The sequence below is a fragment of the Catharus ustulatus genome, chromosome 2 (genome assembly GCF_009819885.2).
Source record: "Catharus ustulatus isolate bCatUst1 chromosome 2, bCatUst1.pri.v2, whole genome shotgun sequence".
NCBI classification, from domain to species: Eukaryota; Metazoa; Chordata; class Aves; order Passeriformes; family Turdidae; genus Catharus; species Catharus ustulatus.
In genome coordinates this window covers 106327315-106349395 of record NC_046222.1, presented here as the reverse complement: position 1 = coordinate 106349395, position 22081 = coordinate 106327315, and the positions used below count along the sequence as shown (strand labels likewise).

The following is a 22081-nucleotide window of genomic DNA, read 5'->3' as shown; positions in this document are numbered from 1 at the left end:
TTATGTGGAGTAGTGGAGAGTTATTTAAGAAGTTTTTTGTTCAGCTGCAGCACAAGCTGAGGCCCATCTGCTGGGAACTGGAATGGGCCACAGGAACTGCAGCCATTGTCACCAAAAGAAGTGTGAAGCCACAGCCTTCAGCCCCTAAATTCCCAAGATGGTGTCTTCATCCCATTAAACCCAATAGCAAAATTTCTTTTGGCTGCAGTAAAGGCAGGGCTTTTCCACAATTGCTATATGACATGGAGAACACTTAGTGTTTCACTGTTGGCTGGTACATCCAATTGTTTGTGTCATTATTTGAAAAAACATTCTACCCAAGAGCAAGACACGTCCTGCCCCCATCTGACACTGGTCAGATGTTCTTGAGGATTGCAGTAAAAATCAGCTATTGAAACATTCAGAGCTAGAAGAATCTCTACCAATTTCCTTTAAAAGAAAATATATATGGGGGGGAATTACCACCAGAGAAATCAGTTTCTATTTAACATCTTTACATTTCAGGGCTCACCTACCACTGATTGTATTTTAATCTTCCTCTATTGTTGTTTACATCTTTCTAGCTGGACCCTCACCTTTTGACCTGCCTGTGGCTCTGACTGCTCTCATTACTGTATGTTATTCCTCTATCCTCTCTTGTAATAAATCTCTTTTTCATTTAGTGTGTTCTATTAAGTTTATGAATGGCATGGATCCTTCCTCTGCTAAACAACAAATGGACTTCAGTAATTGGAAGTATGACAGGAGGAGTAGGCAGAGGACAAACTATGTAAGAGAAACACCTGTGAGAAGATAGGGATCATCTGACTTCAGAAGTGATTTTTATACAGGGCTAGACATCAAAAATTTCTCTCCACAAGTGAAAATATTTGTTATTTATATTTAAGCAAACATTCTTGTTGAATTGTTTTTGCTTGACGAAAGAATATTTTGTACATAGAATTAGTCAAAAAGAAAATTTCCCTTCTCACTTTCCCTTCTCATTTTACCTTTTCATTAAAAAGAAAAAGGCAAATAAATGAAAAAAGAAAACCAAACCAGACTATTTTCCTCAGAGATATATTTGTTTAACATTTCACCTGTGGTACATTTTGCTTTAACAAAATCATAACAAGATGTGTCATGTCAATTTGCTTTGATATCCAGTCAAATGCATCCTTCATTTCAGTGAGCTGCAGTGACACATCACAAGAGATGTGGTCTAGGCAAGGAAACTGGCTCATAGCATTGAATTTGAGTAGAAGAATGTTCTAAGCAGCTTTGATGTAGCAATCTATGTCCGTATCAAACCTTTCAGTAACAGTCAGATTTTTGTGTATTTTTGCTTATTAAAAGTCAACATTTTTTTACTGGAAGCTGAAACTTTACAAAGTGGTGCTCGCCTTTGCAAGGCTAGGAGTTGGATTAGTGGGTCTCTTGCAACTCAAAATATTCTGTGAAAATATTAATTTATAAATATGTATTGTAAGTTTCAATTGCTACCCTAATGAGAGTAGGAACAAGAATAATAGAGTGACTCAGAGAACATCTGTGACCATGAATCATATCTGATCAAGGACTACTTGAAAAGATTTATATATTATGTAGACTTCATCTGCTATAGGCAAAAGCTTTTAAAATGTTTGAGCAGGAGTCAAGTCTCCTCTTGAGGAAAACAACTTTAATGATGTTGCAGGAGAAATATCTGCCAGGATTAATAAAGGTATAAATTAAAAGGTTTATTTTAAATATAAAGACAAGAACAGCCTTTCTTTCTTTCTTCTTGAAGGGTCATATTCAGTTAAAGTGGGAAATGACATCTTTATAGGAGGTCTTCCATATTCAATAGACAAAGGCAGACAGAGAAGTCACAGCTTTCTTCCCTTTTCTCATTTTTTGCTAAGTCAGCCTGAAACTTTTCTGGGAGGGACTGTACATCCCTCCAAGGGGCTAACCTTGGGAATTCATGGAGAAATCACAGTAGATTTTAAAAACCATTTTCTCTGTTTCTTCAAATTCACTTCTCTGTTCCACTTGCAATTCCTAGAGAATTCCTTTGAGACTTACAGACAAAATTAATTTGAACAAGTGATACTTGTATTAACCATGCTATGAGTCATGCAGTTAATATATTATTTTGTGGAGAGGTCTTGCTTGGTTGGTATTGCAGCATTGCTCAGCATGAGTTTTCTGAGAACATGCCTTTTAATGATCAATTATTGGAGAAAAACAATACAGCACTATTCCTGATATCCAGTGGTACTCACCAGCACAATCAAATCCACTTCCTCGGTAGCCCTGTTTACATTTGCACTGGAAGGATCCCTGGGTGTTGAGGCACTCTGCATGGAGGTTGCACCTGTGTGTATTTGTCACACATTCATTTACATCTGGGGGAAGATATAAAGAACTGTGTTGAAACCCGAGGCTCCTGTCAGCCTGTTTGTGTCACCATCTCTTTCCAGCACTAATGTTAGACCAAGACAGTGCAGTGACCATCAGAGGCAGAAGAATTCATACTAGGAGACAATGTCAGCTCCAAATGCACAGATGCTGGTGCATGCATCCACGGAGAACATAGAGCATCCCAGTAAAGACAAGGTGAATGCAGTGATTTCCTGACTGAGAACAGGATTCAAACCATAGGTTGTACACACTCTTCTATCCACAAAATGCACGAGGCACCAAGAGAATGTGTGACATCAGCTAAAAAAAGAGCTCACCAAAACATTCTCATTCTTTCATTCACTGTAGAAAGAATGCAGTGGAAAGTACAGTAATTTCACGACCATAAGGCGCACCGGACTATAAGGCGCACTTTTTTTTGCAGCAAGGATCCGTGCCACGCTCAAAAAAGTAACAAAGTAGTAATGCCTCTCTGCCCGCGCTGCTCCCGGTGCCTGGGGCTGCCCGGGCCACCCCCCGCCTCCCTGCCAGTGCTGCTCCTGGCACTTGGGGCCACCTGCGGCAGCCCCCCCATCGCTACTCAGTGCTCCTGCGGTGCTGCCCCCCCTCGCGGTTCTCACTTTCAGGTTGGAAAATTTCGCAACTTTGTACATTATATAAGGCGCACCGGACTATAAGGCGCACTTCCAGCTTCTGGCCAAAATTTTAGTCAAAAGGGTGCGCCTTATAGTTGTGACATTACTGTAACTCTGAGCATGCCAAGATGTCAAGATCTTTAAACTACCCCTCAAATTCCAGCATATATATGATGCTGCATGAAAAGAGGTATAATAAGCAAAATTCAGTAGAAAATACTACATTCAACTCACAGCAAAATGTACAGGTACCAAGTGTGTTTGATTTTGCTCCATTACAAAGATGTTTCTGATTTATTCCACATAAGGGAATCATGTTGGTACATAAATGTTTGTACCACTCACATTTTATCCAGATTGCATTATTTTTAGCAGCTGACAGGTCCTCCCATAATGTAAATCAGTAAACAAACAAGTAGCAGGAAGGCTGACTCTAAAGTCTGGTGTGTCTAAAAGTGAGATTTAGGATTGCAAATAAAATCCTGACTACTGAGACCTTTCCAATTTTCCCCCCCATGCACATAATGTATGAGAAAAGAAAGTATTTTTCCATTTGAAGTCTCTCAGGGTTTGCAGGCATGAACAGCAAACTTAAGCCTCCCAACCTGCCTTATGATCTCCTTTCCAATATCAATTAAATATAAACAAATTCAATGAATTCTCTTTTTTATGCACATGTGGTAGTTCCAACCCTTCCAGGCCCTTGTGCAGTCAACAGCTTGAACAATATTCCTGCAGCACCGGCTGCAGTAACTTTCACTTAGCTGTTCTTCCAGCATTCAGCTAATGGATTGAAAGAGGAGTTAGGGGTATTTTGACATTTAACACCTGAGCATGTCAATATAACTTTTTGCCTGTATTTATTTTTTTTTAGGGAGAAACTCTGTCATGCAACAGAAACCTGAAAAGTAATTGAAACCTACTATTTTCATACTTTTTGCCCCCCAAGTTCTGTACAAACCATCCAAATAACTGTTTTTACAGTCATGAAGGCACTTACTTCACATTCCTCAATAATGACATGAAAGAAAAGAAAAATAATATAGTGGGACTGCTTATTTGTCACAGTTTGAAGCCAAGAGAACAAAAAATGGATCTTTAATTAAGCCTTTACTGGAAGCAGCATTTTTTTTAGTCAAGAGTTGCCAACTTACAACAAACTCTAGCAATCTCGACTGGTCACAATGAGGCAATTTAAATTCTAAGTGCCAGTGATTCAGTTTTCCTTAAGGCCACAGAAAAAAAGAAAAAAACAAAACAGAGGAAAATTCAAAGTCCCATCAAGAGTATTTTTAGTTTGACATCTTTTACCCATCTCTGAGGCAGCATGCTCAGGACAGGCCAATGTGCTGGAGGCAATGACAGGGAAGATGTACTCTGTGGGAATAAAAAGCATGAAGAAGGAACATCCCTGGTCTAGCTCTTACCTACACAGTTGTAGCAGCCACTGGTGTATTTTAGTTCATAACCCAGCTGGCACTTGCAGTAGAAGCTTCCAAACGTGTTGACGCATCTGCGGTTGTACAAGCAGACAGCTTTGCCAGTGGAGCATTCATCAATATCTACAGCAGGAGAAGGGATGCTGGTCAGATCCATGAGAAAGTAAAATGGGAAAAAACTCACTGGGATTTGCATGGGAATTATTATGTCTTGTTATCACAAATAAACTTAATAAATAAGTCTTATAATTTCACATTTGGCAATGGCTTTCCCATGTGCTCTTTTGAGCGAAGCAGTAAAATGTGAACTAACTTTATGGAAGAGCACAATACCAAGTATCACAACTAATGCTTTCTTCATCACAGGAAATTCACAAAGTAATGTTGAGGCTTCTGGAGAAAAACCGAGAGGCTTGTATTGTGGCTCATCACAATAAAAGAAAGCCTCATCCAAACAAAATGCCCAAATCCTATAACACATTATGGCATCAGGGCAGCTTCCTGCAGGCAGAGCACTGTAAATAATGACCTCACATCAACAGGGAGAAACTGTATCTGTTGACAATTGAATTATTTACTGGGGTGAGAGTTAGCCAAAGAATATGGCCAATAGTTCAAGAAAAATTATTTTTAAAAAAGTATGAAAACTTTACATCACACTGAGAGTAACAAGAAGCATTATTTAAGCCAGCCAGGAGGGTTAACTACTTCCTAACCTTTCCCAGTAATCTCATGGCTTGGGGGATCCTGCAGAAAAGAAGCTGAGAGTGAGTTCTCTAACCATACCAATGCATGTCCTTCCATTTGGTCCCAGCTGAAGGCCACCTGATGGACAGAGACACTGCACCTGCCCTTTGACCTCTTCACATCCATATTGGCAATTCACCATGGCACACGTCCTAGAACCTGAAAACAGTACAGTAATTTCACTATTACAAGCCGCACTGATTATAAGCCGCACTTCCGGGGTGTCAGCAACAGTTCGTTTTTCCTCCATATATAAGCCGCACCATTTTGACTAAAATTTTGCTCCCAAACTGGAAGTACAGCTTACATTCAGGAGCAGCTTTTAGGCTGGAATCACACAATTTTAAGTTAGATATGGATGAATACAGAAATTAATCAGAACAACAAAAATCCATTCATCATAAATAAAGCTGTTTATAAATTATCATATAAAAAAGTCAGGACTCCATGAGATATTTTCTACAAACAAAACTCTGTCACCAAAAAACTAGAAGCTTTCCCAAATCTGAAAAACCAGTCTGGCTAAAAGAGCAGAATTCTTTCTATTTCATGCTGACTTAAAGAAGATAGGTAAAAAATACCTATTTTTACAAGTTTAGATAAGCCTTAGATCATACACAAAATGTTTGCAAGAACAGTTTTCATCAACTGTCAAAAGCATATTAACAAAGATAAAAGAAATCAGTTGTGGAGCACAGAAAGGTAAAGCAAGGAATAATGGCATGAGATTCAGCACAGTAAAAAGTAATCTGTATTGGTGCTTTGCTTGAATACATTCAGTCACCCTTATGCAACAGATTAACTGACAGGACTATACACTGAGATTGTACTAGCTGTTCTTCAACTGAAGCAACACTATAAAAGACTTTTACTTCTATCAGGACCAAAACACCTCTGAGGACCAAAATACAAGTATGACCTAGTTTACTTTACCCAGGAACTACCAAATAGGAAGCCTCTTTCAGCTGTGACAGTACCAGAGAGCAGGGGCATAGACCCTATCCTGAATAAGCTAAATCTGCTCATCACAAGAAGAAAATCTGCTGGGATTAAATGTGATTCGATGATTTTGGTGTGCCTGTTCCATCAGCTCCATTACTTACTTGCACATGTGCCATCTGGCATGAGCATGTACCCGTTGAGACAATAGCACTTGTAGCTGCCATGTGTGTTCATACATCTGTGCTCACAGGGACGTGGCTTCAGTCCACATTCATTCAGATCTGCAGAAGTCATTGGAACCGAGTAAGTGCTGGAATTTTATATATATATATATTCATGCATATAGGTGGATAATGTTGCTTAATGTGTGGAGTTCCCCAGAGTGAAATCGTCTGGATGGAAAATAAGCAGAGTTTAGCAGACCATCTGGCTGAAAGACTGCTAGTAAAACCTACATGCACAGACCTCTACACTTGAAAAATTAATGCAAACTCTGGCCACATCTGGCAGCCTGCTAGGAAGAAGTGGAGGGGTGGAGAGAAATGTAGCTAATCTTCTTTGGGAGTTTTTTAAATGGATTTTTTATGGTTCTAGCCCTCCAATTGACCCCTGTATTAGAAAGGTAAAAAGACTGAGACTAAGAACAGCCAAACAGTTTGACATAAAGTGAAACAAAGACTTTTTACTTTAATTTTTCTGAGCTACACACTGGCACCAAGGTTATAAGTAGTAGAAATTAAATACAATATTTGATAAATAATACGTGAACTTTAAAAGAATATAAAAAATCTAAAAATCCTGAGAATAAAACATCCTCAATCCTTCTCAAAATCCAGTATTTAAAAGATTTTCAGAAACTAAATAAATTTCAAATTCCTAACATCTGTTGTTCACAGGGAGAAAATGAGAATTCCAAAATATTTATTTGTGTAGTATAGGGTGAGCAATGCTGACAATGATATTTGGTCTATGACAAGGGGACAGCATTTGTGTTTTTTACTGCCATGACCTGACACCTCTACCTCTTGTAGTGACTCATAAATAGACAGAACTCATTTATGGAATGCACCAGCATATGCAGCCCATTCAACATGTATTTAACAGCACATGTGACCGATAATATAATTTCAGTAAAGATGCAGCTCTTCAGGCAAGCACTGAGCCTGTGCAACTCCACTTCTCATGGAGCATCTGTTCTTGTGTCACACTCTGCAGATCACAGGAATAAAACCTCCAGGCCATTCAAAGCATAAATTTTGTGGAGGTGCACAAGTGTTTGCTACAGCTCAGTCCAGGGAAGAGAGAGGGTTGCATTATATTATTCTCACAGGGTCTGTTTGAAAAGGGACAACCTGTCTGCTTGCAAATCACACTGGATTTTTGTGCTACTGTGACTCCAATAAATAAGTAAGACTCTCTTAACAAAGAAACTAGAGAGCAAACTGGAGAACAAAAGTTATTCCCACTTAGACCATACATTTTCAAAAGTGCTTATCTGCCCTATCTCTCACAATGCACAGATAGCATACACAGCTCTAAAAAGAACCTATGGAGATAAGGCTAATTTAGCTCAGACTTGGTGGCAGACTAATACAGTCCCCTTATCTCTGTTATTTTAGTTAGCTCATGTTGAGCTTGCTCAGCAGGACATTCTGCTGTAAGGACAGACCAAGGCTACATCTGCCAATAAATTGAAAGTGGGTATTAGCAATCCTGGCTGATGGAACGTGACCACCTATACAGCTATACTGTTGAAAGAAACAGCTCTTGGACACTTCTGGCCTGTACCAGCCACCATTTCACTGAAAAAATCCTGACCATGCTTCAGAAGGTAGAAAAGCCCATGAGCTAACAGGGAATGTGCATGTGCAGGTCTGTGCTGTGCTTCCTCCAAGCCTCAGTCTCGGCAGTGCACAGAACGGATCAGATTGCCTATGGAGAGCATGCCAAATGCACACAGAGTTACTGCATGGAAAACACCTAAAAGGTGAGGGCTTTTCTGTTGCCTTTTACTAACATTTAAGCTGCCAAATAATTTTTGAGGTTAAACTTCTGTATTTACAGGCTGAAGTTTCAAGTGGTACTTGTATATCTGTTACCTATAACCACAGCTGCTGTTTGCCTTTCCTCTCTAGTGGTACTGAGAATTTAACTTTTTTCCCTGTGAGAAACAGCAAAAGATGTTTTTTTCCAAAATACTTAATCTTTAGGGCATATTGTTTGAAAAATATTGTGTAATAAATAGGCTGTTTTAACTATAAAAAAGTGTGTTTAGAATGTCAATGCAATATTTTCAAGCAAAGTCTGCAGGAGCTTGGGAAGGTAGAAAGGACAGACCTAGTAATTTGTGCAGCCTTTATGTCATGTTTCCATTATAGCACCTACAGTTCACTCATCTGCCTCTCCATGCACAGTGACCTGCTCCTTTCATCTGATCCAAGACAAGGGTCTCATATTTTGGAACAGGAAAAGAAAAGCTGAGTTCTTACCAGTGTTAACTGAAACACTTCCATGTCAAATTCCAAGTTTATGAGGGGGAAACAGTGCATTTAAAGATTCTGAAAATGCAATTCTAAAGACTCCCAATGGTGGTTCTCAGAAATACCATCAGCATATACAAACAACTGATAAATTATATGTCTACCATACAATTGTGTGCCTTTCTGACTAGAAGATGAGTTTAAAAAGAAACATGGGCTGCTAGTTAAGAAAATAATAAGGGTTCTGGAATTGACATCCATCTCTTCTGATACCTTGCTATATAATCTCTCCATACCTTAATTTGCTGACTATAAACGTCACAGTCTGCCCTTGTCATCAGCCCATAGGAGATATAAAATATATGTTCAAGCTTTAGTTGCTGAAGGAGGCTTAGAACTTGCCTGGTATGCTGGAGTTGCAAAAGCCTTAAATTCTTAAGTTCTTCTACATAAAGGAGAGAACATCCTGGTTTACTGCTTTGGAAGATGACAAAAACCATAATACAAGATAAGGAAACAAAAAACCAACAGTCTCCTTTCTGGAGCATATGCACAAACCTTGATTACAGGTTTTTCCTGTAAACCCAGGGAAACATTTGCATTTATTTGGTCCCGTGCACTCGCCATACTTGCAGCCATGTCCACAGGTAGCTGGTGGAGTCAGGCAGAGAAAGGAGAGAGAAAAAGTTAGAAATATTCTATTTGAGAACTTTTGCCTGCTTAGTTGCCTAAAAGGTTTCTCACAAGTTCAGCATCCTCCATACCTCTCCCTCTAGTCTGAGCACAGTAACTACTGATTAGCACTTTATTTGGGATTGAAAATAGTGCTACTAACATGAATTACAAGAATTTGGCTTTTTCCAGGTTTGTAAAGACAAAAGGTCTCTCCCTCATTATTTTTCTGCAATGCTTACAACTCACATTTAATTTTGTACTCTTGCCTTTTCCTTTTTTTAGGAAGCCTATGTGAGAAGCAGCTGGCCAGCAGCTTGAATTGCTATGCTTGGCATCTGGAGTAGGAAAGAGGCAATAGCACTTTCCTAGAGCCAAAGGAGACACACAATCCTATAGCAGTTTAGAGTCTTGGATCTCCTCAGTTACAGCTGAGGAACGTGTCCATCCCATGGTGGAACATCCAGAGCACATCTGTCATCAGGCAGCTGTCCATTTGAGAGGGCTACATTTAACCTGGACACACTAAAAAGCAACTCAAGTCCTCTGGTCATGAATTAGAAATTGAAAGCTCACTTTTACAAGCCTTAAGGCTCCTGAAATCTCTCCAATTGTCGGCATGGGGATTATTCAGAAAGAGCAAACAAAACATGCATTTATATCAGGACTACCTCTGAGGAAACTGTGAGAGTGTGTGCACCAGGATGTGAATCTTGATTTCTTATGTAGTTAAGTTGATCTGCAACCTATAGGAAAGTTTAGTTACTATATAGTAAAATTAATATTAAATTTAATTTTTCTGAATTCAAGTATCTTCCCTGCATTAACAGATACATTCAGAGGTACTGAAGGTACTAACTCTGCAGATTGAGGCGTTTTTCAACACTTCTTCCAGCCCTGAATGCAATGTGGCACACTGCCAGACCAGTTTTTTCCCCTGGGATCCAAAGCATCCCTGCTTGGGATGTTCTCCCATGGGATGGACACATTTCTCTTCTGTAACTGGGAAGATGCAAGACTGCAAAAGACCAGCTTGCAGTGTTAGCACTGAAGCAGAGAAAAACACATCTGGATTTACAATGCAGAATTACATTATAGGTGGCCTATACTGATTTGCTTAAGAATAGTCTTCAAATTTTATGAAAACCTATTGCTTTAAAACAAGACAACCTACTCCACTGGCTGATCAAAAGTTACATTTGCCAGTTATCCCTCCAGGTATTAATTTGCATCAAAACTAAAGTGCAATTAAGCAATCCAATAAATACTACAATAATCCCTTTTTCCTTTCTTAAATGGCATATAATGGTATAATGGCATATAATATATACAGAACATAGACATTTTAGCATTTTTCTCTTTGAGTATATGGATTTTTAGCAATGAATAATCTTAAGCCTCTTACAAATTCATTAGATATAAAAGGCCAAACTCTATAGGACAACAGGTGCAACATCTGAAAAATATTTCTAAAATATATTTTATGATTTTGTTTTTGTTTCGCCCAAGTACAATTGGAGAGAAAGATTCCACACTGCATTCTGCCTGGAATATGTAGATCTCTTACAAATTAGAAGTGTCTTAAGAGTCATTGTCTCTTCATTATGCAAACGATGCACTGACCAGAAGGCTGGCTGGCTACCCAAGCTCAAATCAGGGGCACTTATTGCTTGAGTTTTATTTCTACTTTTTGAAAGTTAAAACCTTCTGTTTCTCAGAGGCTGTGTAATTTGAAGATAAAGGATACCAACTGATAGAAAATCATTTTAGGGGTTCTTATATCGCATTAGAAAACACTGCATTTATGGCACGTACTCAACAGCTGTAACAGCTGTAACTGACCAGGGCTGTGCAGGAGGTTAGAACAGATGGTGCCTTCTGGATCTAAGAATTTCTGAACATGAAAATTATGGTTTGGTGTTATTTACCCAAAGCTCTGCTTGTTTTGAGGAGATGGTCTCTCAAACATGTTTTATTTGATCTCTCAGGGGATTTCACTCCTCAGAAGTTTTCCTTCTGTAACTTCTGGCAGACATGTAAGAAACCTGCTTATTAGTACTTATTAGTATTACTTATTAGTATGCATCAACAGAGAGGAAACAAGCAGAAAGTTAACGTTACCTTCACAGCGGCCCTTGTTCTTTCTCCAGCCAGGACAGCAATCCAACCTGGAACCGTAGCGACACACCCCAGGCTGGCTCACAGCCCCCAGCTGCCCATGAGCTCTCGAGCTGTGTAAGGAAGGACAAACACCAGCTACAGCAGGAAAATGCTCTAGTCCATTCCTCTGCACACCCCTTTGTACAATTCTCTTATGTTTTATGCACTGTCAGGCATTTCCATTTCACCAAACCTAGAGCATCGTTCCTAGACAGGAATGCAAATTTACATTTGTTCAGAGAAACTGCGATGATGGGAATGTTTCACATGCAATAAATTAACTGTGTAAGGCAAACCCTTCTAATGAGAAACACAGCAAAGGCAAAAAATACAGCCAGCTCCCTTGCTAGAGTGAGTCACTGTCAGTGAAGTCACTAGGGCTGCCTGAGTTTGTGTCACATGAATAACTGGGTTGAATATATGATGCCATAGCTGACAGCACTATTGCCTCGGATGATGAGAGACTGATTCTACAGAAAAGCGTGTTGAGAACATCAGTCAGTCCCATAAAAGTTAGTGACTTGCAGGCTCATAGCCAGTGCAAACATGCATAAGTGCAGACAGTCCCAAGCATTCTGGTTGCATGAGACTCCTGACCATACAAATTAATGTTCATTACACCTGCCAGTAAGCCCAGGGGGTTCAAAGTCATTGTGTAGATCAACAGCTGCAAGAATTGGAAAACCTGCCATATTAGTTGCCAATATTATAAATCTGATGGAAATCCACAACTATGTAAATCTTCTAGACCTCCTCTGTGCTTCTATGAGTGCTGTGGCTTTAGTTCTCTTCTCCCTCTGCTTGCTGTTACTTAAGTTGTCCACTACCACGTCTGTCCCCTTTATGAAATTCTTTCCTTTATCCAAAAATCCTCTGTCTCCATTGCTTTATCTAAGTCATCATTTAAAATGCATTTTCTTCAAAGAGTCCAAAGGGTTGGTTTTGACTCAGAAAATTCCTTTTTGCTGAGAGCTTTGTAGCAAGTTATTTGGGGTAGTGATGGGGGGCAACACACTGCAACAAAAATCTCATGGTGGGAAAAAAAATGATGGAAAAAAGTCATCAGGCATGAACTTTTGCTATTTTTAGTCTGAGGCAAAAAAAGGTAATAATTTTTCACATTACAGGAGTGCTTTGCATACATCCTCCTGCACCGATCTGTAACGGTTGCACTCACATTAAAACACTTCCTGCAAACCTCACTGAGGCAAACCAATTGAACAAATATATGCATACACTTCAAAGACACAAGATGCTACTCCAGAGTTTTCTTTAGTAGCTGAACCATTGGAACTAGAAGGGAGTTCAGAGGAAATGCATAAGCTCAGGTATCTGAGATACTCCAAGCAAAGGGATGGTCTTCATGTCACCTGGCAAGTAAAAAAATTTCAGTGCTGGAATAAATGGTTCTGAAGCCAGCCAACCTTTGCCATCAACCCAGTGATGCAGTTTACAGGAGTACATGTACTTGTACATGAACATCTTCAGACAGGTGAAAAAGAGTGTTCAAAGCTGTAACTCCTCTGTGCGTGTCTGTGACAAATCAGCACCCTGCCTCTGCATCTATAGTCAATAAAATAACACTTTTCCATTTTGTTATCAACATGCTGCTGGCTTACATCACTTGCAAGTATACAAGTTAAAGAACATATGTTCTGCTTGCAGACTAGAAAGTGGCCTCTAATTCACCGGGATAATAAATGCACTTTCTGCCTGCATCCCAGAAAATCCCTTTGAATCCATCTGGACAGTGCTATGACTCCTCTGGAAGGTTAAAATGCCTGGAGGGAGAAGGATCTAATTCCTTTCCAAAAGGTGTTCATTTTCACAGGAAAAACTGATTCAGTAGTATTTTATTTAATAATTTAGTTTTTTTAAAAAGTCATTATAAAGTATAAAATATCCCTCAAGATTTTGGAACAAACTTTCCTTAAAACTGGGAAATGTTCCATAAAGCTGCAAATTAAATTAACATAGCTGAACTCTATAGATACTGCCTGGACAAGGTCAAAAGACTTGTTCTGACTTCCACAACAAGCATCAAGATAAAACTTACCTTTGGCAGAGGGAAAGATCAACTAGATCCCAAAATCTGGGAAGTGAACCAGTTTTTCCAGGTTAGCCCCTTTCACCCATGAAGAATCAACACCCATCAGCTTAGTTATTTCTATCAGGAGTTCAGCACTTTTTGAATAAGAAATTTAGAAAGAGGAGATTTTTCATGCAGGTAGACCCTTTCTTTTCTGGGAGAATGTCACATGAACCCTCCTGGATACTGGGAAACAAGTAATAGACTGGAGGCACAGGGCACTTCTGATCCCTCTTTGCCTGATATTCCTGTAGGATTTCAGAGTGACTACCTAAAGTACCTGAGTGAGATGGCTGATACAGTCTGCTCAGTGCGCAAAAAATTCCTGGCCTTGAAGAACCTGCAGCCAAAATATGTGACTGAAAAAAAAGGCAAGAGAAGGCACACTGCAGGTCAGATCACAGTGCAGGACAGTGGTGTCAGAAGTACCCAGACCACTGACGGGCAGCACTGGTGCTAAAGGTAACAAGTGGCTACTTAGCAGACCAGGGTGCCCAGAGAGGAGAGAAGCAATTGATTTTATGTGGCTGTGGTATTGCTGACAGCACTGTGTGACATTTAACAAAGAAGTGAGGATGAATAGTAACCACAACAACGCAGGACCACCTGAGAGGAGGTGGCTGAAATAAAGAGCTGGCTGCATTAGCTGTCACAAGATTGCTGTAAGCCATGAGCACCATTTTAAACTAAGTGTGACTAAATTTCACTGCTGTAATTGCTGTTATGGTTTAGGAATGGTATTCCCCAAATCAGTCCCCCTACCAACACTCTCCACAATCACCTGCCACCCTCTCTTGCTCCCCCAATTTCCCCTCACCCTTCGTTTTGCAGCAGGATGGAGTTCAGAATTGGAGGCACAATAGGCAAAGATCGCAGATTGAGGTAAGAACAATTTACTGGAAATAACAACGAGATAAGGAAACGAACAGTAACAGCAACAATACTAATGACAGAAGGCAGGAGAAAAGAAACATTTCACATGAAACTACCCCAATAATAGACTAGACAGGCTCCCTTCACCATGTTTTGTTGAGTGGAAGGAACCCCTTCTTCCTGGAGGACAGTCCTTTTCCCCCGCCCTCGACAATGGTCTGAGGTGGTATAGAATAACAAATGTGCTTTCTATAAGACATAACAGCAGGTCTGGAGTTCATGAACTTCCAGTTCCTGAGGAGCTGACCACTCAACAGCCTTGCATGGGCTGGAACAGCACACTGCCACTTGTTGATGACAAATGCTTCAATTCACAGATCTAATATTAAAAAAATAAACCGCAAAACATCTTGAAGGCTTCATACGCAGTTGCTGCAAATTCTCCCTTTATGAGCTATTCCCTTGCTGCAGCACTTCTGCTTCTGGAGAACTGGGAGAGGGAACACTGGAATGGCTTGCTGTGGAGTAAGTGGTTTCATTGATTCTCTCTCAAAATCTCCTCCTGTTTCCAAAGAACCTGTCTCCATAGAACCCAACATCTGTGATGACTGGCTGCTGGTGAAGGGCTGGCAGACCAAGAAGTGGAGGTGCTCACACCTTTCCACAGACGGGGGCAGCTGTTTCCCCATGGGACCGCCACTTACGCTGCCGCTTTCCCCAGAGCAGGGTCGGCGCTCCGGTGTGAGTACCCCGGGGCAGGGCTCACACACCCGCTGGAGCGCACGAACCGGGCGGGCGCGGTTCAGCACCACGGCCCGGGAGCGGCCCCGGGCACGGCGGGGAGTGCCTCGAACCCGCGGGGAGCAGCGGCACCAGCCCGGCACCAGCGGGGCTGCGGAGCCCGGGCCGCCCCGCCCGCCCCAGCCCGTCCCCGCTCACCTGCCCGCGGCGGCCAGCCCGGCGGCGAGCAGCGCGGCGAGCAGGGCGCTCCGGGGCGCCGGCACCATCGCCCGGCCACGGACGGACAGGCGGCCCCGGCCCGGCGCTGCGGCTGTCCTCGGGCTGTGTGGCTGTCCCTCGGGCTGTCCCTCGGGCTGTCCCCCGGGCTGTGTGCTGTCCCTCCGGCCGTCCCGCGGCGGCAGCGCCGGAGCGCGGGCGGGCGCGGACGGGGCCGTATAACCGGGCGGGGCGGGGCGGGCCCGCCTCCGGCCGCGCTCCCCGGGAGCCGGGGCGGGCACACACCGGGACCGACCGCGGCGGGTGACAGGGCAGACTGCCCGGAGCCGGCCATGGAGCCACGGGGATGCTCCCCCGGGAAAGCCGTGTCACTCTGTTGGGCGGCACGAGCGCTGAGCCCGGCCCTGGAACCAGGGGAATGCTCGGTACGAACCCTGAGCCCGGCCCTGCTGGCTCACCCCGGGCCGCAGCCGTGTCCCGCCGGCTCTGCCTCCGCAGGCATCCGATGTCCCCCCGATGTCAGCGCTGCGATGGGTTTCCATCGCCAGGAAACTGCATTTGCACCTAAACCTTTCCAGGCTTTGCCTTGCAGGACCATCCCTGAACAAACTTTTCCCAAGCTTCTAAGTACTTGGATATTAGGAAAAAATCTTCGTTAGAAAAATCTTCTGCCAAGTTGTTGACATCTACTGCTAATTTCTTCACACTTCTGAAAGTACAGATGTTCCTCTAAAGTACATTTAAGTCACCTTGTCGAGAGGAGCAGTGCCAAGTTAGAGGTACCAAAAGATGGCAAATTTAGCCCCAGGATTCAAATGATATTTGATTAAAATTCAATCTATTTAAAAGAAACAAACTTGTGCTTATGTGTTTGTTGTGTTTATGTGTTGCAAAGGATGGTGAAGACATTTTTGTCCTGGATGCTAGACACAAAAGCCATTGTTGGTTTGCAGCTGTGCTGCTGTCCTCCAGCAATGTAGCAGTACCTTGAGACTCTCGAACTCCCTTCATCAGACTTGTCTTCCTGAATGGGAGGAGTAGTCTTTTGATTTCAGTTAAATCAGCACCATGTAGAAAGTATACTAATTACTTAAAACTTAATTCAAAGACTCATGCTTTTTATTATGTACATTTATTGCAACAAATAGATATGAATGCATCCTTTGAGTCTGAGCTTGCCAGTAAAACCAGTAAAATACAGATTGGTGTTCAAGACAAGTTTTTTTGGTCAGAAGACAAATAATTTCTGAACTGTGATGCATGTAGTGTGTTATGAGCTGTAACTATTTCCTCAATTTTTCTTTTTTTCTTTTTTCTTTTTTTTCCTTTTTTTCCCAAAGTGACTTGTGGATAGGTCTGTCTGCCCTGGTGGTCCCTAAGTAGTATTTCACATTTCCTGATGGAATGGGACTGGTCCTGGGTCTCTCCCATTCCCTGTGATTTATTAGGAAAATGTTTATTGAGGCTGTAGTCATGTCTGTCTCCCAAGTGAAAGCTAATGGGCAGTTTCTGGACTATCCTCCCAATCTTGTTCTGAGCTCTTACAGGAGCTCTTTCATATCAGGGTGATATAAGAGGGGCCTGTGGCTTCTAGGGTCATATATAACATGCCCTACAGGAATGTGTCTCAGCTTTTAGGAAAACATTTTGTATTTCATGCAATTCTGATCCCAAAGCACGCTTTGTGGCTGTTGTTGTTCATGTATTTTCTTGATATCTAGAATATAAAATATTAAATTAGTGGGATGACAATTATTAATCCTGTTTCTATAATGAACATAGTTCTTGTTGTTGTTTCATGAAATGCTGCCCCTCGTTTTTGGGTCATAGTATATCAGTTTGTCACCTCTGGACCAAAGCAAGGCCCCATGATAAGACTGATTTGCCCACTGAAGATGCCATTTCCCATTTGGGCTGAGTGGACATAACAGCTCTGAATTTGTATGTGGTGGGGAATCCTGCTCATCCTCCCTCATTTCCTCTTTTGCCTGACGTGCAGGTTATATCAACAAGAGTATCACCAACAAGCAAAGATGAAGAAGTAATTGGCCCTCTCTGGTATCACTTGTCAGGACATACCTGGAATACTGAGCTTAGGTTTTTCCTACTTGTCCCACTTGCTACTTTTTCTCTGAAAGTTACTGTGGAACAGCTCCATATACAGTAATTTCACGATTATAGGCTGCACCATTTTGACTAAAATTTTACTCCCAAACCGGAATGTGGCTTACATTCAGGAGCGGCTTATATATGAACAAATTTTGGAAATTTCTCAACCTGGAAGTCCGAGCCAGCAGCGACCCCAGGCAGCAGGGCAGTGGCGGTGCAGCAGCAGCGCTGCCCGGCCCCGGGGGGCGCAAAGGCGGCACCGGCCGGGCACGCCCCTCTCCCTCCTCCGGGTGGCAATGGCCGGGCAAGCCCCTCTCCCTCCTCCCAGCAGCAGCAGTCAGGGACGCTCCTCTCCCTCCTCCCGGCGGCACCGGCCGGGCACGCCCCTCTTCCACTTCCCGGCAGCAGCAGCCAGGGACGCCCCTCTCCCTCTTCACAGTGGCACCGGCCAGGCACGCCGCTCCCCTGCCTCCCAGCGGCAGCGGCGAGCGGGGCCGGGGCCGCTCCCTGGTGGCCGCCCCGAGCAGGGCTGAGCCAGTAAACCCCGTGATCCCACGATTCTGTTACTAATTGGCAACTTTTTGAAAGTTGCACACGGCTCCTCACTGAGAACGAAAGTGCGGCTAATAATCCGGTGCGGCTTATATATGGACAAAGACCTAAACGTTGCCGACACCCCGGAAGTGCGGCTTATACTCGGTGCGGCTTGTAATTGTGGAATTACTGTAGTCTCATGGACCCTGGAGCTTCCATGCAGAGGAGGCGATTCAGTCCCCAGAGCATTCTGAAGGCCTTGACACAACTCTGGCTGATTTAATATGATTAAACATGCTTTTTTCCTCTGAGGCAGTAGCTCCAATTCTCAAAGGGATGGAAGGGTGGAATGGAAGATGGCTTACGAGGCTATGAAAGAGAACTGCATCTGCCCCTTTCTTTTCCACACTTTGAGTGTCCCTTCCCATGGAAAGGAAAGGGTTACATCTTCAAATTAAGCCTTGAACTCTGAAAAGTGCTGCAAGTCCCCTGTGAAGAACCCAACACCAAACATCTAATACATAATGCCCCCCATATGAGCCCTTTTTTCCCACCTGGCCTAGCTTAATTGATACCTATGCAATCCATGTGCGCACCAGGGATTGCCATTTCCAGCAGCTTTATGAATGAATGTAATAGGAGATCACTGTGTGGTTTTCAGGGAGGAATTTTATAAGTATAGTTTCCTAGCTTTTGATGTTATTTTCTCTAATTTCAGGTCTCCTGCCAAAAAGATTTAGGCATTTTCCCCTCTTATATTATTTCTCTACATACAAACACACAAATCTTTCATTGCTTGACTACATTAGCCTGTAACAAAAATAGTTCAGTCAGTGGTGATCCTCTTATATATAACACTTTCCATACGGTAACCCATTAACATGGTGCCTCTTAGTAGCTTTTGGGATTTCTTTTTCTGACAGAACAAACCAGTAATTTTATAGTTTGTTCAGCCATACTATGTTTAAAATAATATGAAGTTCATGTAATCTATACCTTTAATTTGTCGTATTAATAAATATTAAATGTTAATTGACTATCCTGTAATTCAGTGCTTTGGAGCTTTTGACAGTTGTCCTTTTTATTTGAATTATCAAAATGTAACAGTTGGGGGATGGCAAAAGAATGAGAAAAGTAGGGATTCAACCAGGTAGGGTCTGGACCTATCACGCACATATTATAGGTCCATAGTTGCTACTTTTCAGCTTTTGCTAATTTGCTGCTGCCTTTAGAGATTACTGTGTGGAGAATGGCAGTAGATATCTGTTTTACTTGGATCCCAGGTTCTGTCCTCATTTGTTCCCCTTGAGCATCTCAGTGCTGGCATGCTCAGTAACAAAGCAGGAACCTCAGCCTAGTGGGGAAGCACACACTAGGTGTGACTCCATGGAATCAACAGGAGGATCTTTGTGATTTCACATCACAAAGGTATTTGGTCCTGAATTCTCAGACTACACTTCTGCTATCATGAGTTCAGGTTCTCTCTGTGTCTTGATGTTTAGAGTAGGTGTTGGTGTAAGGTTCTAACTTTTCTTATGCTGTACATATGAATTATTCAGTCTCTATTTAGGAATCACAAAGGACTGATGAAGCTGCAATAGAAATACTTCAGCTAAAACATTTACATTAAGCATAGATACAGTAAAAAATAGAGCATTAAGGACTGAAATATTGCTATAATAGCAATCATGGTTATATCCCCTTTTTTTTTTTTTTTGTGAAGTTCCATTTATATTGCCAAGTAGTTTCAGATCAAGTTGTTTTGTAGGTTTTCCATGGAGTAGAATAAATAAATAAAAGCAAAACATTCATTTCTTTCTCATTAATCATTTTGTCAGCTTCAACAGAAGTCATGAATGGGATTTCTGAATTGGAATTCCTGAACAGAATCATGATTATTAAATCAATTGAGCTTATTTTTTGTTTGGGTTTGCTGAGTATTGCTTCAGGGTATCTCGAGAAAAATATCAGGTTCAAAGTTGAAATTCTTGCATTTATTTAACTATGATCTGAGGCTTTAGGAAAAATATCAGATATCCAGATATTTATGAGACTTAGTAATATTACTTTACTGAGACCATGCATGTGAGGAAAAGTTGGCAGACTAGATTGTTAAAGGCAGAGCACCAGGATTACCAAACCTTTGCTACTAGGAAAATTTAGTTGTAACCTCAACCTACTTTTTAGCTGACACTATAAAATACTCTCAGAAGTGGTCTGTTTACATTCCTTTGATATTTGATAACATTTTTCAGATTTCTACCATGGTTAAACTCAGCCCTGTGGTCCATGGGGCAATGCTTGCTTGTAGCAGAGAGTAGGAATCCATTGACAGGGTCAGCCTGCATTCCAAATATCCCTAAGAAAGGCTCAGTATATATCTAATTATGTTATGGTTTCTATGAGGGAATCTTTATTTCTGGTCAAAAGTAATTGCAATCATAAAAGCTCAGTGTTTAGGAAATGCTATGTATTGTATTATGTTTATATGTCTAAAAATCACACACTCAAGATGATGGGTGGCCTAACATAACATGAATGAGAGAGCCTGTAAAAATTTTAACATTGTGCTGGAGATCACTTTTCTAAACATATAAGTAAGAGGTTTCACATGTTGGGTTGGTATTTCACAGCCTGGAGTTCCAAGAGAGGTTATAAATTTATTTGGCAGAAGCATCTGAGCTGAAGGATATATGTGCCTGTTTGATGACTGGTTCAGGAGAACATGAAGAACTCAGCAAATGCTGATGAAGTTTATTTTGGCAGCTAAGACAAATGAAAGGAAGACAACATGGAGCTAATGAAAAATCTGAGGGCATCATGGATGAATTTATGCATGGAAATGTCTACTCAAGGTTTTCTTTGCTGTCATCTGGTTCTCTGGCATGGATATTCTTTACTGGTTCAGTTGTGTCAGGTTTGCTTTTGAAGTGCACCTTAGGATTTCAGCTAAAATCCACAAAGTCCATTTCATATGGTCCATGAACCTAAGCATAGGTAAGTCACAAGATTTACTTCCACAGTGCAATTCTAATTTAAACTAGAATGCAGATGTAGAAACACCATCTATGTCTGCATTAGGGGCAGTACTGGTATTATAATAAATAAATACTGGATTTTTGGAGAAAAATCTTTCCAAAGGGACTCAATTTTTTTTAATCTGAGTGTCTACACTCACTTTTATTTGATATTTTTCATAAGCTCTTTTCCCTAGACCTTAACCTTCAGTGCTTAAAAATGTGGCTAGATGATGAAGATTTTAGTCTGTTTTCACTTTTTGTCACAAAACAGTGCCTTTCAATGAATAAATTATTTTCTTCTTTGGTGGCTTCTCTTGTTGGCCAAAATAATCTAGCTATGGCTTTTATTGTAGTGATCATCTGCTGTCTCCACTCCCCAGCAGCCATACAGGAATCACTGAGGAGTCTGGAGTTCAGTCAGATACGATACTGAAATGCCAAATGAAGGTTTTGGAGGACATATTCTTACTCTTTAGCTGAACTGCCTGAATTTCATCAACTTGCCTGAATTCATTTGGTCAGTGTCCTTTACCTCTTTGTCTCATAAAACTTAAGAATACTCTTGCCCTCATACAAATCTGAAGAAAATCCAGAGAGGATCCGACAAAAAATAGAAGTAATGCAGAATTATTCAAACGAAAAAAGAAGTGAAACATGCAATATTTCATAAAACTTAGTTTATTTTTCAGTAATGACTGTTCACATTAACATTTGGTGGATACAGTTTCATATTTACAAGTGCACACATTTCTTTCTTTTTTTTTTTTTTTTTTTTTTTTTTTTTTTTTTTTGTACTGGTGCTTTTAAAACTGTTAGCATCGGTTTTGGTCCCTGTCTGAGACTCAGGTAGATTTTTGAGTTGTGTTTCTTAAATAATCAGAACTGTTCTCTTGAAACTGATCTGCTGTCCTGCTCCAAGGGCTAGAAATCTTTGTGGGCTTTTGGAGTTGAGCACTGTAACTTTCATTGGGTGATGCAGACATCTTTCACCGCTCAGAACTTTTGTTCCGTCTCATGCTGTCTTCCAGGTTGCACTTTA

General features: G+C 41.4%; 1 protein-coding gene across 1 annotated transcript in view; it reads right to left on the bottom strand.

The window, feature by feature from the left end:
• Positions 1-15541, bottom strand: part of EGFL6 (EGF like domain multiple 6) — a 32744-nt gene extending 17203 nt beyond the window's left edge. Inside the window, exons 1-7 of the mRNA XM_033053533.2 lie at positions 15362-15541; positions 11422-11531; positions 9187-9279; positions 6310-6429; positions 5246-5365; positions 4448-4582; positions 2247-2369 (exon numbers count right to left, since the gene is read on the bottom strand). Of these exons, the coding sequence (XP_032909424.1) occupies positions 2247-2369; positions 4448-4582; positions 5246-5365; positions 6310-6429; positions 9187-9279; positions 11422-11531; positions 15362-15429 (769 nt within the window). The 5' untranslated portion in view covers positions 15430-15541. The remainder of the gene's footprint in view (positions 1-2246; positions 2370-4447; positions 4583-5245; positions 5366-6309; positions 6430-9186; positions 9280-11421; positions 11532-15361) is intronic.
• Between the last annotated feature and the right edge of the window lie 6540 nt (positions 15542-22081).